Raw genomic sequence first — 13,703 nt, forward strand, 5'->3', positions numbered from 1 at the left:
CTTTAGGATAGCCATCTGCTCAGTAATAGGGATCTCTATGGACTTTTTACAAGGTCTGTGCATATACTCTATGGGGGATATTTATCAAACCTGGTGTAAAGTGAAACTGGCTCAGTTGCCCCTAGCAACCAATCAGATTTCACCTTTCATTACTCACAGACTCTTTGGAAAATGAAAGGTGGAATCTGATTGGTTGCTAGGGGCAACTGAGCCAGTTTCACTTTACACCATGTTTGATAAATCCCCCCCCCCCCTTTACATATATGGACCATATAAACCTATATCTGCCGAGGAGATAACTGGTGGTGGTGTCTTGTTTTCAGGTGATTCTTCTATTAATTTTAATTTTCATCCATCTCTATTTTACCCCACATTAGGTTTTTTCCTGGCCATTAGTAAGGCGTGCGCCCAAGGAGATCCTTTCTGTTGCCCAGGCCTATGTATTGCACCTGTTTGAGTAAGATAAATGATTAAGATGACTTTGTAACAAGGCTATTTTCTTTTAGTGACAGATCTGATGGATTACCAATTGTTTCTCATGTCTCTAATCCAAATTCATTGTTTTTTTAAGACCGTGTTTGATTTACTGTCCTCCCATATTATAATCTTATCTAGTAATGTTGACCGAAATCTATGACCTGAAACTGAAATAAGGAGCAGAAATCTCATTTAGACATTGTAATTCATTTAATTGCTATAATATACAGTAGATGAATGTTATGGCATTGGTTGATATGGAACATTCAGGGTATGTGGTGGAACTCCAACGGAAGTTAAAGGGGATCTGTCATCTACAATTCAGGTTCCAAACTGCTGCTGTTATGGCAATTATATGACATATAATATCTTGGATATATCCGTAACCTAGAAAGAAAAACTTTTACTCTCCTGTGCAAAGTATTAAAGAGGCTTTTCCAAGCCTCTAAAGTGCTGTAATGCCTCCTCCTCTCTCCCTTCCAAAAACATGGCCACTTTCTTCCAGACACAGCACCACTCTTGTCCTCCTTAGGATGTGATTTTGCAACTCAGTTCCATTGAAGCGAATGGAGCTGAATTGTAATACCACACACAACCTGAGGACAGGGGTGGTGCTGTGTTTTGCAAGAAAATAGCTGTGTTGTAATCCTGGATAACGCCTTTTAACTGTGTAAGGCTGGGTTCACACAGAAGAAATTGGATGAAAAAACAGATGTATTTGTGTGCATCTGTTTTAATCTGTTTTTCTATTGCCTTCCATTATAAAAATAAATAAATTAAAAAAACGTATCAAAACACATCTGTTTTTTGAACTTACACAAAAACAAAGTTTAAGTTTTTGTGAGTCAAAAAAAGATGTTTTGATACGCTTTTTGGTATGCTTTTTTTTTAATAATGGAAGGGAAAAATTGATCAAAACGAATGCACACAAACACGTTCTTTTTTTTTTTTTTTTCCTCTCTAGAAAACAGACTGCAAAAACGTAGTGCAAACCCAGCCTCAGTAGATGCAATATTTCTGCTGCCTTAAGCCATGGATTCATATTGAAAACCTGAAGGAATACATATAGGATTATGTATAAAACAAAAATGTGGTCAATGAACCAAAATCTTTTATTTATTTTTTGCCCCCTTTTGCTTTACTGTTTGCATCCTCTCAATCAGCTTCATAAGGTACTGTAGGTTTCAGTTCTTGGGTACTGTATATCTGGCTAAGAGCTAATCTGTGGAATCCCTTGCCTTCATAAACTGTCCATCACAGACCATCAGTTGTGTTGTGCAGAGATGGTGGTGCACAGTTCCATGCAATGTTTAGCCCTATTACACTACAGAATTAAAGAAAAGCAGCCAACAAGTGTCCGACACCTCTAGGAATTCCTTCAAGACTGCTGGAAAATCCAGCTCACTCCATGAAGCAGATTGAGAGAATACCAAGAGTGTGCAAAGCTGTCATGAAAGCAGAAAGGGACTGCTTTGAAGAATCTATAAAATATAAAATGTTTTCTGGTTTAAAATATACCTGTCATCAAAGAAAAAAAACTTTTTTTTTTATAACTTTTTATTAACAATCTAATTGCAGTAGACCCTGAGCGATCAATAGACTGGGCAGGGAGAGGACCACACTACTGCTCAGTCCGCTCCCCACTCTGTGTCGACGGGAAGTGCCCCATAGACTTTAATCATGCGGCCGTCTCCTCCACAAAGCTGGGAGAGGAATATGCTGAGGGTGACTTCTCCTGATCGGTCACGGTCTGAACACTCAGCAAAGTCGCGGGCCAATTTTCATATTAAAGTAACCATGCAGCCTTCTTTATGTTGTCAGGGAAGTGCCCATGTCACTGCCGCATATACCGCCCCTAATGCACAGACCGGGCTGTCCAGAAAACTTGACCCCATGTCATATCTGTACTTCACCTTTGGTGCTGCACTTTTATAACACCTCCTACCCAACTATATACAAGCTCCCCATCCATAGTGCCCCAAAATTTTAAAGTGCCCCTTTCTGTAGCCCATGAGGTGTTAGCTCCCTTAATGCTATCCCATAAAGTAGTTGCCCTCACACAGTAGTTACCCCATAATTTCCCCCACGCAGTAGGTAATCCCATAAGTGTCCCATATAGTAGTCAGACCCCCCTCAATAATGCCCCATATAGTACTCAGCCTCCCTCAATAGTGCTCCATATAGTACTCAGCTCCCTAGTAGTGCCCCATTTAGTAGCCAGCCCCCCAATAATGCCCCATACAGTTGTTCATTACCCCAGCAGCATCTGCCCCTGCAGGATGCACCCAGTGCAGTCAGCATCTGTGAGGATATCACCACGCTGCCTGTGCTGGAATGTGGTGCTGCCTTCTATTGCAACTCACTTCTAGCCTGCAGGTAGCGTTAGGCCTAATAGAAGGTGGTGCCGTGATTTGGCACAGGCATCGTGGTGAAATCATCACACATGCTAACTGCATCAGGTGTATCCTGCAGAAGATTATAATATGGGTGGTCCAAGAGGCTGTCTGGACCACCCATATTATAATTAGCTTCTCTGTCGGCGGGCCAGCTGTAGGAAATCAACAGAATTCCTATGCGGGCCAAAAATGATGGCACCACGGGCCAAATTTGGTATGCCTCTTCTACATGGAAGCTGTACACACACTCTGCCTTGCTGTGGCTGGCCTATTGCAAAACTGATAAGACACTGGTTTTAATCATTCGTTCCATCAGATCCATTCATTGTCCAATATTGTTTTGTACAGCTCTTGCCTTTAGATTATACAAGGCGAGCTACAGAGAGGGTGGCATCAAAGTTGAGCTATATACAGTAAATACTATAGCCATTAGGAACCAGTTCAGGCCTAACCCTGAGAACATTTATAGACCTTGATATGCAAATAACCAAGTAACACTAGCAAAAAAATGAAAATATCTGTATGATGAAGTTACTGCCTGTCTTAAAGAGGAACACTCTCTCAAAGTGTCCTAACAAGACAACCTCAGTCTAAATGTCTGCAACACATCTGTGAAATCTGCATATGAACACGCGAGCTAAGTTTAAACTACTTTCCACTCAAGCACGAAATTTCTGATTTTAATATGGCTATTCCATTTGCCCTGTGATGCTGATAATGGTCCATGAACCGAAGACATTGCTGCTGTAATGTGATTAACTTTAAGGAAAAAAAGTAAGAGTCTGCAATCTGTAGGCCTTCATTCATTTTCAGACTCCTTTATATGCAGTTTGCAGCTACTTGTACGTTCAGACTCTCATCTCTGCATGCTTGATGTGTGTTGTGTGGCTGCTGGTACCTTTTATAAACTTTGACTTATCAGTACAGCTTCATTCCTTATTTCCCTTTTATACAGCCCATGGGGATCTCTGCACCCTTGTGCTGACATACTGAGGATGACATGATTCCCCTTTAACCCCTGCGAATTCTGATGCAAGCGCTCTGTTTCCTTTTTGTGTTCATATACAGCCTGTGTAATCTCTTCCTGCTTTGCCTGCAAACTGCCTTGTGTGTGCTTTTCTCCCAATCTACAGACGATTTCAGCTGCCCTCCCTGTAACTTGGATGCTTTCTTTACACTCTGAGATGCCATACAAAACCTTCTCTCCCATCCTTAATAATAATAATAATAATAATAATAATAATAATAATAATAATAATAAATCTGTCAGCTGCAATTCACATTCAAGTTAGGGCAAAGAGACACGTGGTACCTTTCATATGTCCATCTGTGCTTCCAAAACATAGAAAAAGGCTTTTATTCTCTGGTGCAAAATGTAGAAGAGGTGTTTCCTAAAGTGCTGAGGACTGCTGATCCACACAAAGATTCACTCGATTGTCATGTAATGAGGCTGGCCTTTGGCTTTTTTGTATGACATTGTATGCTGACATGACATGTAAAATGGCAGCGATGTATAAGATAAATATTTTTATTATATTATATATTATATTAGGCATGTATTCCCCTATAATCCTTATGATTCAATATGCATGTCCAGAGGAAAGAAAAATTCAGGTTAGCAGAGTTATTTCTTGCCATGTGCAGCTGTCAGTTACAGTTTCAGCATGCCATGCTCCAGCCAGTTGCGGTTGGCTTTAACGTTTATCCATGTAAGGGTGGTTTTTGGCTTTTAGGGTACAAACACACACACCGTATATGCAGCAGATCTGCAGCAGATTTGTTGGTGCAGATTTGATGCTGTGTTCAGTTATGTAGATCTAATCGCGTATCGCAGCAGAAAATACGCTGCGATACGGTGTGTGGGATTGTACCCTTAGGGTACAAACACACACACTGTATACGCAGAAGATACGCAGCAGATCTGCAGCAGATTTGATGGTGCAGTTTTGATGCTGTGTTCAGTTATTTAGATCTAATCTGTTGCGTATTTGTTGTGTATTTGCTGCGTATTGTAGCAGTAAACACGGTGTGTGTGTGTGTTTATACCCTTAAAGGTGCATTCACACACACCGGATCCGCAGCTGGTTCCACTCTGCGAATTTCCACTGAGGATCCAGTGCCTGTTCATCCCAATGAGAATACATACTGGCAACGGGATTGACATCCCTCCGCGTGTATGTACGCTACCCCCCCCCCCCCCCCCCCCCCCCCCCCGCCGGACAGAGCATACATTACCTGCACCGGCCTGCTTTGGGGGTTCTCGGCTGGACATCCGACGGCTGAGCAATACATTGATTGGCTGAGTGGGATGAGCAGACGCAGGGGACCCCCAAAGCAAGCTTAAAGGGTTTTTTTGGGCAAAATATCAGTCACTGATCGATGGGGTGCAAACCCCACCACTCATGCCGATTAGCTCTTTGGCGCTCACATTACATAGTGAAGGGGATTGTCTTTTTACTTTGTTGTGATTGGACCTGGTTACTGCAGATCAGGTGTTGTTAACTTTAACATGAGCTGAGATGCAGTTATTAATGGCCACCACTACACAATAAACAGAGCCAACTGCTTCCTATATCATTCACTGTGTAGTTTAGGTGCTGAACAACTGATCGCCATTGGTGCCCGGTGTTGGCACTAATCAGTGACTGGTGACATATCTTGTGAATAGCTCATCAATAGATATTGATTGAAAAACTCCTTTAATGCCAGTTTTTGTACAATACTATGGGGAAGATTTATCCAACTTGGTGTAAAGTGACACTGGCTCAGTTGCCCTTAGCAACCAATCAGATTCCACCTTTCATTTTCCAAAGAGTCTATGAGGAATGAAAAGTGGAATCTGATTGGTTGCTAGGGGCAACTGAGCCAGTTTCACTTTACACCATGTTTTATAAATCTCCCCCACTTGTTACTTACTGAGCAGCAAACAGTGAACTAGTGACAGAGAAGCTGACTACAAGAATATATATTGTGTAAGGCAGTTTTTCTAACTTTACAGATACTAAGCACAGGGAAGAAGTACTTATGTGTGCGCGCTCAGTTGTCCTTAATATTAATGGGGACCCACTCTCTCCATCCACTGGCCACTGATTGGCAGCTGTCTGTCTATACTGTTTAATTGCAGACAGCGGTCAGTGAGCAACTATTGGGCAGGGAGTTCAGTGTGGTATAACACTTGTTTTCCTGAATAGCAAGAGGACATCTGTATTATGAGATGTAATACATTGTCTTAATGCTATGCTTCCTTCAGATTGGGCATCATAAACCTCCTCAAGTTCTCCTTTAAGAAATTCTGGAAAGAAACATATGCATAGCTGCACTCTGAGAGGCAGCTTTTCCTTGAAGTCAGTGCCTGACACTGATAAGAAGTCTTAGGACATTACTGGGAATGTACGCCAGCCATCTTTCCAGTGGAATGGTGGGCATAAGATTGGGTGTTATTTATCCACAGCCTAACTTTGCCTGCCCCCTAGCGATGTGTTACTAAGAGGACATTAAGATTGTTGTCTGCTATTGGGGTGTGGCTCCCTTGCTGACTTATAAAGATTCTTTTTGCATTTAACTGGTAACAGTAAGGGGTGACATGATCCCCCTGCTGCCACCAGTGGCTGACTTGGGGACTACAGGGCTGCCCAAGCCCTGTTTTGAAACAGTTACATATCATAAGTGCTCTTGCAGAACTAGGCACACAGGCTGCTTCCCTAAGTCTGTCTGTTCTAGTGTTAACAAGCATTAAAATAGACATTAGGCCAGGCTTAATATTGCTAATGCTACATGCAGTAATAATATTGAGCAGCCCTGCAGTTCCATTGACACAGCCATTAGTGGCAGTAGAGGGTCAGAGTTGCCCCTAAGTGCTTTGTTTTCTCTGCAATCTGCTCATCGACCTGCTGCCTTTTAAATCGCTGCTGCTCCTTCCTGGGTGTTGGGAAAAGCTGGATCCTGGGGAATGTTTCCCAGGACTGGATCCAGCTTTTCCCAGCACCCGAGAAGGAGCGACAGTGATTTAAAAGGCAGCTGGCTGATGAGCAGATTTGTTATTACTGTAAATTTGCTAATCACCACCAGTCAATGTGAACCAGTCTATGTAAAAGTGTAAAATACAAATTTTACATTGTTACATAACTTTCTAGGGGAAAAAATATTTTTTTGAAAATGTTTTGATCACCGGAATACCCCTTTAACTAGGGCACTTGTGCATGGCCAACAAGATACCTTGCCTTAGCTGGATATCTATCTAGATATAGCACTAGGGTAGCAAACTCGGCCATCGTTCTGGGTGAAAACCTACATACAACTTTGCTTCTGTGACTTGCTGTTTTTTCCCCCTCTCTATATTAACTACCCTTTAAAATAAACCGCATTCATTAGTAAGACCACCTATCAGCCTGTACCTTACCCCAACGTTCTGACCATCTCTGCGTTTTGCTGTTGCGGCTATGATTCCTGTGACCACAAGAGGGGGATGTAAAACTGTCCCTCATGGACTGTGATCAACGAAAGGAACTAAAGCGAGCTTGTGAGCATGTAATATTACATTTGACTAAACCTATTCCCTCAATAGTAATGACTGGTAAAGCATATGTTAAGATTTAAAAATAGCAAGTGGATAAAACTTGGAAATCTCTTTGTAAGAAAACCGTTACAGGTGCCATCTGTTCTGAGCTGCCCGGGAAGCTCGGACATAGCAAAACTTTATCCGGACTCTGTTCTCAAGAATATAGTTGAGTTGTGGTAAAATTGCATAATTCTCAAAAAAGGCCTTTTGTGACTATTTTCTCTGAAATGGTTGTGGTAAAACTGTACAAAACGGACAAAAATGTTATAGTTGCTGCCCGTGCATGGCCGTAGTCTCTGAAAGTGGTGTGCCACCTACTTTTTAAATACTATGCCACATTTATAGGCTAGAATACTTATAGAAGTGATAGTATTGATCCATACATTTATGTAACAGACTGCTGCATGTTCTGCATGTCTTCAGTCTCCTGTTCAGAGTTTCAGTGGAATGAAAGGCATGCCCTCCCCTCTCGGAGACTCATGTGACATCTTCAGTAGCATAGGGGGAAAAGTTCCTTAAGAAAGTGAAGAAAAGTGACGTTTCCAGGGAGAGCACAGCACTAAGGATCACACCTCTAAAATCAACAATCCCAATAGGCATCTTAGAGCTGTGGTTAGGAAGGAATCCTACCCAAACCACTCCTCCCCGAGAGGAGTCATCAGGAGAGAGCTGGAGTAGGCAGGACCTTAAAACTCGTGTGTGTTACTAACTAGAGTTCTCTTCTTATTGCTTTCCAGCCAGATTAAATACGCCGGGGGGAAAAGAAGAACTTAGTTTCCTACATGAATTCTTTTTTTATAAACCTTCTCGGCTGTAAAGAAACTTTTCACCTTTCCTTACAACTCCTCCAATGTCCTCGTCGCCTCCCCCTACAGCACAGCAAAGACACTGGAACGTTGGGATCTTAACCTCTAGAAAAAATCTCCGCAACAAACCAAATCCCTTGGAGATGAATGAAAATCTGAACACGCATTACGAACACATGCCTTTACCTCAGGGGTTAAACAGCAATGGACAGCAAGGTCAGGAACGTTCCCCCACCACCACTTTCGAGCTAAAACAGGACGTCCTGATTAACACAGAGACCCCCCGGCCGATGATCAATCTGGACCCCAGAGTGTCTATCTACAGTGCGAGGCGACCGCTGCTCTCGAGAACCAACATACAAGGAAGAGTCTATAACTTTTTGGAAAGGCCGACGGGATGGAAGTGTTTTGTTTATCACTTTACAGTGTGAGTAGATGATGTTTCATTGTTTTACACCTTTTTGCTAGTTATTGGTTGTCGATGAAAGTTGTCTTTTGAAGATTTTTAGCAATATCGTGACCTTTGCGAATATAATTTAGATAGGCCAGATACACAGAGATGTGTTCATACTTTTTCATATGAAGAAAAATTTAACTATAAACATTCTAAAGTCTTTTCATAGTTATATATGGAAGATAAAATGGATGGATAGATAAAAATTATAACTTTTTATAATGTATGAATTCTTTATTCTAGAATACACTGATCTTCCAATAGATATTGACCTATATAAGAATTGTGATGAGCTAGAAATGACTAATTTCAAAATGTGTAAAAAAGCATAGAAAACTTAAAGTTACAGCATCACTTTATAAAAGTAACCATTTCTAATAAAACCATAGTCCAGGTGTATATAGTAAGTCAAGGAGATGTCCTCTTCTGTGTGACTGCTAGAAGTTCTTTCAGGAAAACTAGGTAACAACAACATCAACATGTGGCCGCTGTTGTAGCACTCATTGTTTTCAACCTTCTTACCAGTCCTAAATGGCAAATCAGCAGTAACACATCCCTGACTTCATATTGTTGTTGCCATAAGAAATGTGGCTATTGGGGGTGTAGTCAGAGGAGTACCTCACAAGTTTACATTACTGTCCTGAATGAAAAATAACTTTTGACATGTCAAGTTATTGATCACAGCAGGTCTTGCTCCCTGTACACTCTCCTGCCTCACAGACTATAATGTAGCTTAAAGCGGTACTCCAGCGGGGGCACACTTTTTTGCTGAGACCGGGGAGGAGGTGGCAGAGGGAAAAATGTCCACTAACCTCACCTCACCACTCACCTGCCGCTGGAACTGGGGAGGTGAGTGGACGTCTTTTTCCCTCGGCCACCTCCTCCCCGATCCCAGCAAAAAAGTGCCCCCCCCCCCGCTGGAGTACCCCTTTAACTGTCAGAATTAACAAGCGGACAGAGATTGAATTGAATGGCATGGCTGATGCACTCTCTCAATTTCTTTGTCTCTCTCTCTCTTTCTCTCTCGATCACAGGGGGTCTCGGCAGTAAGACCTGCTGTGATCAATAACTTTTGACATGCCTGATGACATGTCAAAAGGTATTTCTAATGACTGGTACTCTTTCAGCTCCTAATTGCAATGTGGCTGTGTTCTGCAACCTGCGGCTCTCCACCTATTGCAAAACAACAACTTTCAGCAGCTACAACCCGCATCCTGAGTGCAGGCATGTTGGGAGTAGTATTTTTTTGACAGCTGGGTTACAAACTGCAGTACAGAATTTTGGTCAAGTTAAGGTAACCAAATTATGGTCACCCATCATTTCTAGAAACAGAGGCCATAGATATATATAGTCATTTGGTCTAATCAGACACAATGCCATCCTATATGGGCAATCAATGATTTTTTTGCTTTCTTATTACTACTAGTTGGGAATTTCATGCTCTGTAGTGAAGGCTTCTTGTGCAGCCGCAGGTTGCAGAACCTAGCAGGTCACATTGTGGCCTACTACATAGCTTGATGGTGTAGATAATTTTGCATGTCTAAATGTCTAATTTTTGTATTGAATGAATGCTCTATACGGATGCACGCTTAACAAGTCGGATGTATATGGAAACGCCAATAAAACAAAACCTGCTTCATCAAACACAAGCTACAAGGGTAAATGCAGCATTTTTATAAAGAGCGGTTTCTGAAGTCCCCAAGATGGAGTAGGTGGAATTTGTCTTCTTTCCTCCATAACTCCCAGTTATCCAAATTCTGCCATTATTACATACATCTCACATGTTTGCCTACAGTGGTTTAGGATGATAATCCTGGTGGTCTAGGGTGAAAAAGGGGTTAATGTTGATGTGTAATATCCTTCGAGCGGAGGCCCAGGTTGGCTTAGTGGTTAAGTCACTATAATTATAGGGTTTACATAGGACTGGTTCATTGCAGTTTTTACCTGTGCAGATTGACTATACCTTGCTGGGATCCCTACTGTGGAATCTTTCTGTGTATCTGCAGTAGAAGTTTTTGTGTCATGTCATTTCTATTGTGAAATGAGCACAGATTTATTGCAGATTTGCTCATTTCAGTTTAATGGGGAAGTGAAATTTCCCAATAAAATCTACTGTTGTAAATTTTGCGGTGCATAGATTTCTGTTATTCTAAGTCACGGCAAAGTCCACAATTGTGAATCTGCGGTTTAATTGGAATTTCTTCCCTACCTCTTTGCTTTGTGTCCACCACAGAGGGACTGTATGACTGTTTTCACTATAAGGCTACAGAAATGTCTGCTTTCTCATCTCTTATTTACTTACACTGTGTGTTTTATGAAGTGCTTTTTTGTGACTTCGACTCTAGTTAAAGGTTCCTTTTTTTTCGGCTTTATGTAAATACAGGTTACTTATTGTGTAATGATCGCTATGTAAGGTTCAAACCCCCACTATTTTCATCGGATCTATTTATTACATTTGGGCCCTATGTTCATGGTAAATAGAATTGTGAAAAATAAGGATGCCGACATATAATGCATCATATTTCAGACCAGCTCATTCAGTGTAATGGACTGAATGCTGTATACATTTGAGAAATAGATGGAACGTAGCTATTGTCTCTTGTGTAGCGAAACCATGCATAGATAGTGTGTGTGTGTGTGTAATATATATATATATATATATATATATATATATATATATATATATATATATATATATATATATACACACAGTGGTGCCTTTGGATTACGAGCATAATTCGTTCCATAATTCGTGCTTGTAATCCAAATCCACTCTTAAACCAAAGCAAAGTTTCCCATAAGAAATCACAGAAATGCAGACAATTGGTTCCACACCACAAAAATTATGATTTATTTTTCTGAATAACATGTAAAACAAATTAAACAAACATTTAGAAACAGCAGAATATGTGATATTATAAGTTATTGTACAGTAATGGAGAGGATGGAAAATACAAAGGCGGACAGAGACTGCAGGGAGCATGAAGGAATGAGCAGGGCAGATGTGGGCACATACATGCAGCCCTCTATGTCCGGGGAGAGAGGGGTTACAGCTATGGAGAGATTACCTCCACAGTCCTGTCCCCTGATGTAAGCCCCAGCCTGAAGTGGATCTGCCATGATTTGGAAGGTGAGGGAGACTTCCTGAGCCAGAGTACAGTGATGTAGACCCCGCTATGCAGGCCATGCCCCTCCTCCACTCGCCCTCCCACCCAGTACAGGGAGCTCTTGCTCCTAAACCAAGTCACAATTTTGAAAAACTGTGAGCTCTTAAACCAAAACGCTCTTGAACCAAGTTACTCTTAAACCAAGGTACTACTGTTATATATATATATATATATATATGTGTATGTATAGATGTATGTATGTGTGTGTGTGTGTGTGTGTGCATGTATATGTGTAATATATATATTGGTCTGTTGCAGTCAATGGGCACATTAGGAGTACACCTTGGTATACATCAGCAGATATTCTGACATATACCTAGGGAAAGAAGAAAACCCCTTATACTGTATGACTATTGCGTGAACAGTCTATGATTCACTTCTGTACAGTATTGAATCCATTTTTCACAGACCCCCAGCAGAACAAAAAAAAAAGAGAACATAAGTCGTGAAAAATACTTAGGACTTTCGTAATAGTGAGTAATAAGACTTGGCTGCAACTCTGGTTTTATGTATTTTAGTTCCTTTTATGTAGTGTACATATAATTTAATTGTATCATTTGTGTTTCCTGTTGGCATTTCCTGCACAATGCCACCTTCTGCAATGTGTGAAGGAGCAGGAAGGGATATTAAGCACTTCATTTAATTCAACTTACTAGAACGTTAAAAGAAAATCTGTTTACATCTATTATGTCTAAAACTGTTCTCAGAGACAACTGCAATGATCTGCTGATCACCTTGGGCCCAGGTCCTAACGCCTATGTCAAACAGCTGATTTTGCCTGTAAGGGTCCTATTAGACAGCCAGATCAAAAACTGTAAACAGTTCTAGCAGATCAGCGCTCGTTTACTGAGCGAATACACATGCCGACTATCGGGAAGCAAGGGCTGCACGGACATCGTTAGTGATGTCCATGCAGCCCTTGCCTTTAGTGTAAAATAATAAAGTATTAACTCACCTTACCACATTTCCTGGTGTCCTCTGAGGCCTTCCCAGGAGTCTGCAGCTCTGCCTTTTGTTCTAGTCTCTACATTGACGGCTGCTGGCTGCGGCCTGTGTCGGCCTGTGATTGACTGAGTGGCCGTGACCTGTCAGTGTAGAGACAGGAACAGAAGGCAGAGCTGAAGACACTGGGGAAGGCCTCCGAGAACACCAAGCAACGTGGTAAGGGGAGTAAACACTTAATTATTTTATACTACAATCATCAACATCGCTATTACATGTAGCAATACGCACCTGACAATTTTAGGTCTGGACCTAAAGAAACCATCAACCAATGATCGTTTCATCGGCTGATCGTTCTCTCTATTACACGGAGCCATAATCGGCCAAACAACTGATTGTTGTTTTTTTATTTTTTGTTCGTTGAAATATTCCCCAGCAATATTTAAATGATTCTGTTGTTCAGAATAACTCTTTGGGCTACATTCGCACCCCCACTTTTTTGGGTGTTTAACGGCCGTCTTTTATGGCGGCCGTCTTTTATGGCAGCCATCATTTTGAAGCTAAATAACTGTCGTTAGTTTATAATGATGGTGGAAAAATAAGGGTGTGGGGACGTAACCTTAATGTCTTTTATATGTTTCTATATGTTAATTTATGTATTTCCTGTCTGGAAAATAAATTGGTCATGACATCTTGCGTAATTGAATATACATATATAAAACGAGCTCTGCCCGGGGAGAAATACCTTATTCATGAAACATGCCTTCAGGCCCCTGTATAGCTATCACTTTCACTGCACATAACATACTGTACCTAGGTAATGCTCAGTAGCCTCAATACCCATATACACTAGATTATCGTCAGCTGAACTTAACAGGTCACTATCTAATGCATAGGTGTAAT

General features: G+C 41.3%; 1 protein-coding gene across 5 annotated transcripts in view; it reads left to right on the plus strand.

Annotated features, from left to right (window-relative positions):
• The window catches only part of LOC138789624 (potassium voltage-gated channel subfamily KQT member 1-like), a 133,427-nt gene that overhangs the window by 17,716 nt on the left and 102,008 nt on the right, over nucleotides 1-13,703 (plus strand). For 2 of the 5 annotated variants that reach the window (XM_069968362.1, XM_069968358.1), the window contains exons 1-2: nucleotides 4,530-4,582; nucleotides 8,169-8,664. In XM_069968362.1, the coding sequence (XP_069824463.1) occupies nucleotides 8,282-8,664 (383 nt within the window). In that variant the 5' untranslated portion in view covers nucleotides 4,530-4,582; nucleotides 8,169-8,281. Of the gene's footprint in view, nucleotides 1-257; nucleotides 324-4,529; nucleotides 4,583-7,373; nucleotides 7,393-8,168; nucleotides 8,665-13,703 lie in introns of those variants that run through there. The other 3 variants (XM_069968359.1, XM_069968361.1, XM_069968360.1) reach the window with 3 other exon arrangements.

The sequence above is a fragment of the Dendropsophus ebraccatus genome, chromosome 4 (assembly GCF_027789765.1).
Source record: "Dendropsophus ebraccatus isolate aDenEbr1 chromosome 4, aDenEbr1.pat, whole genome shotgun sequence".
Classification (NCBI taxonomy): domain Eukaryota; kingdom Metazoa; phylum Chordata; class Amphibia; order Anura; family Hylidae; genus Dendropsophus; species Dendropsophus ebraccatus.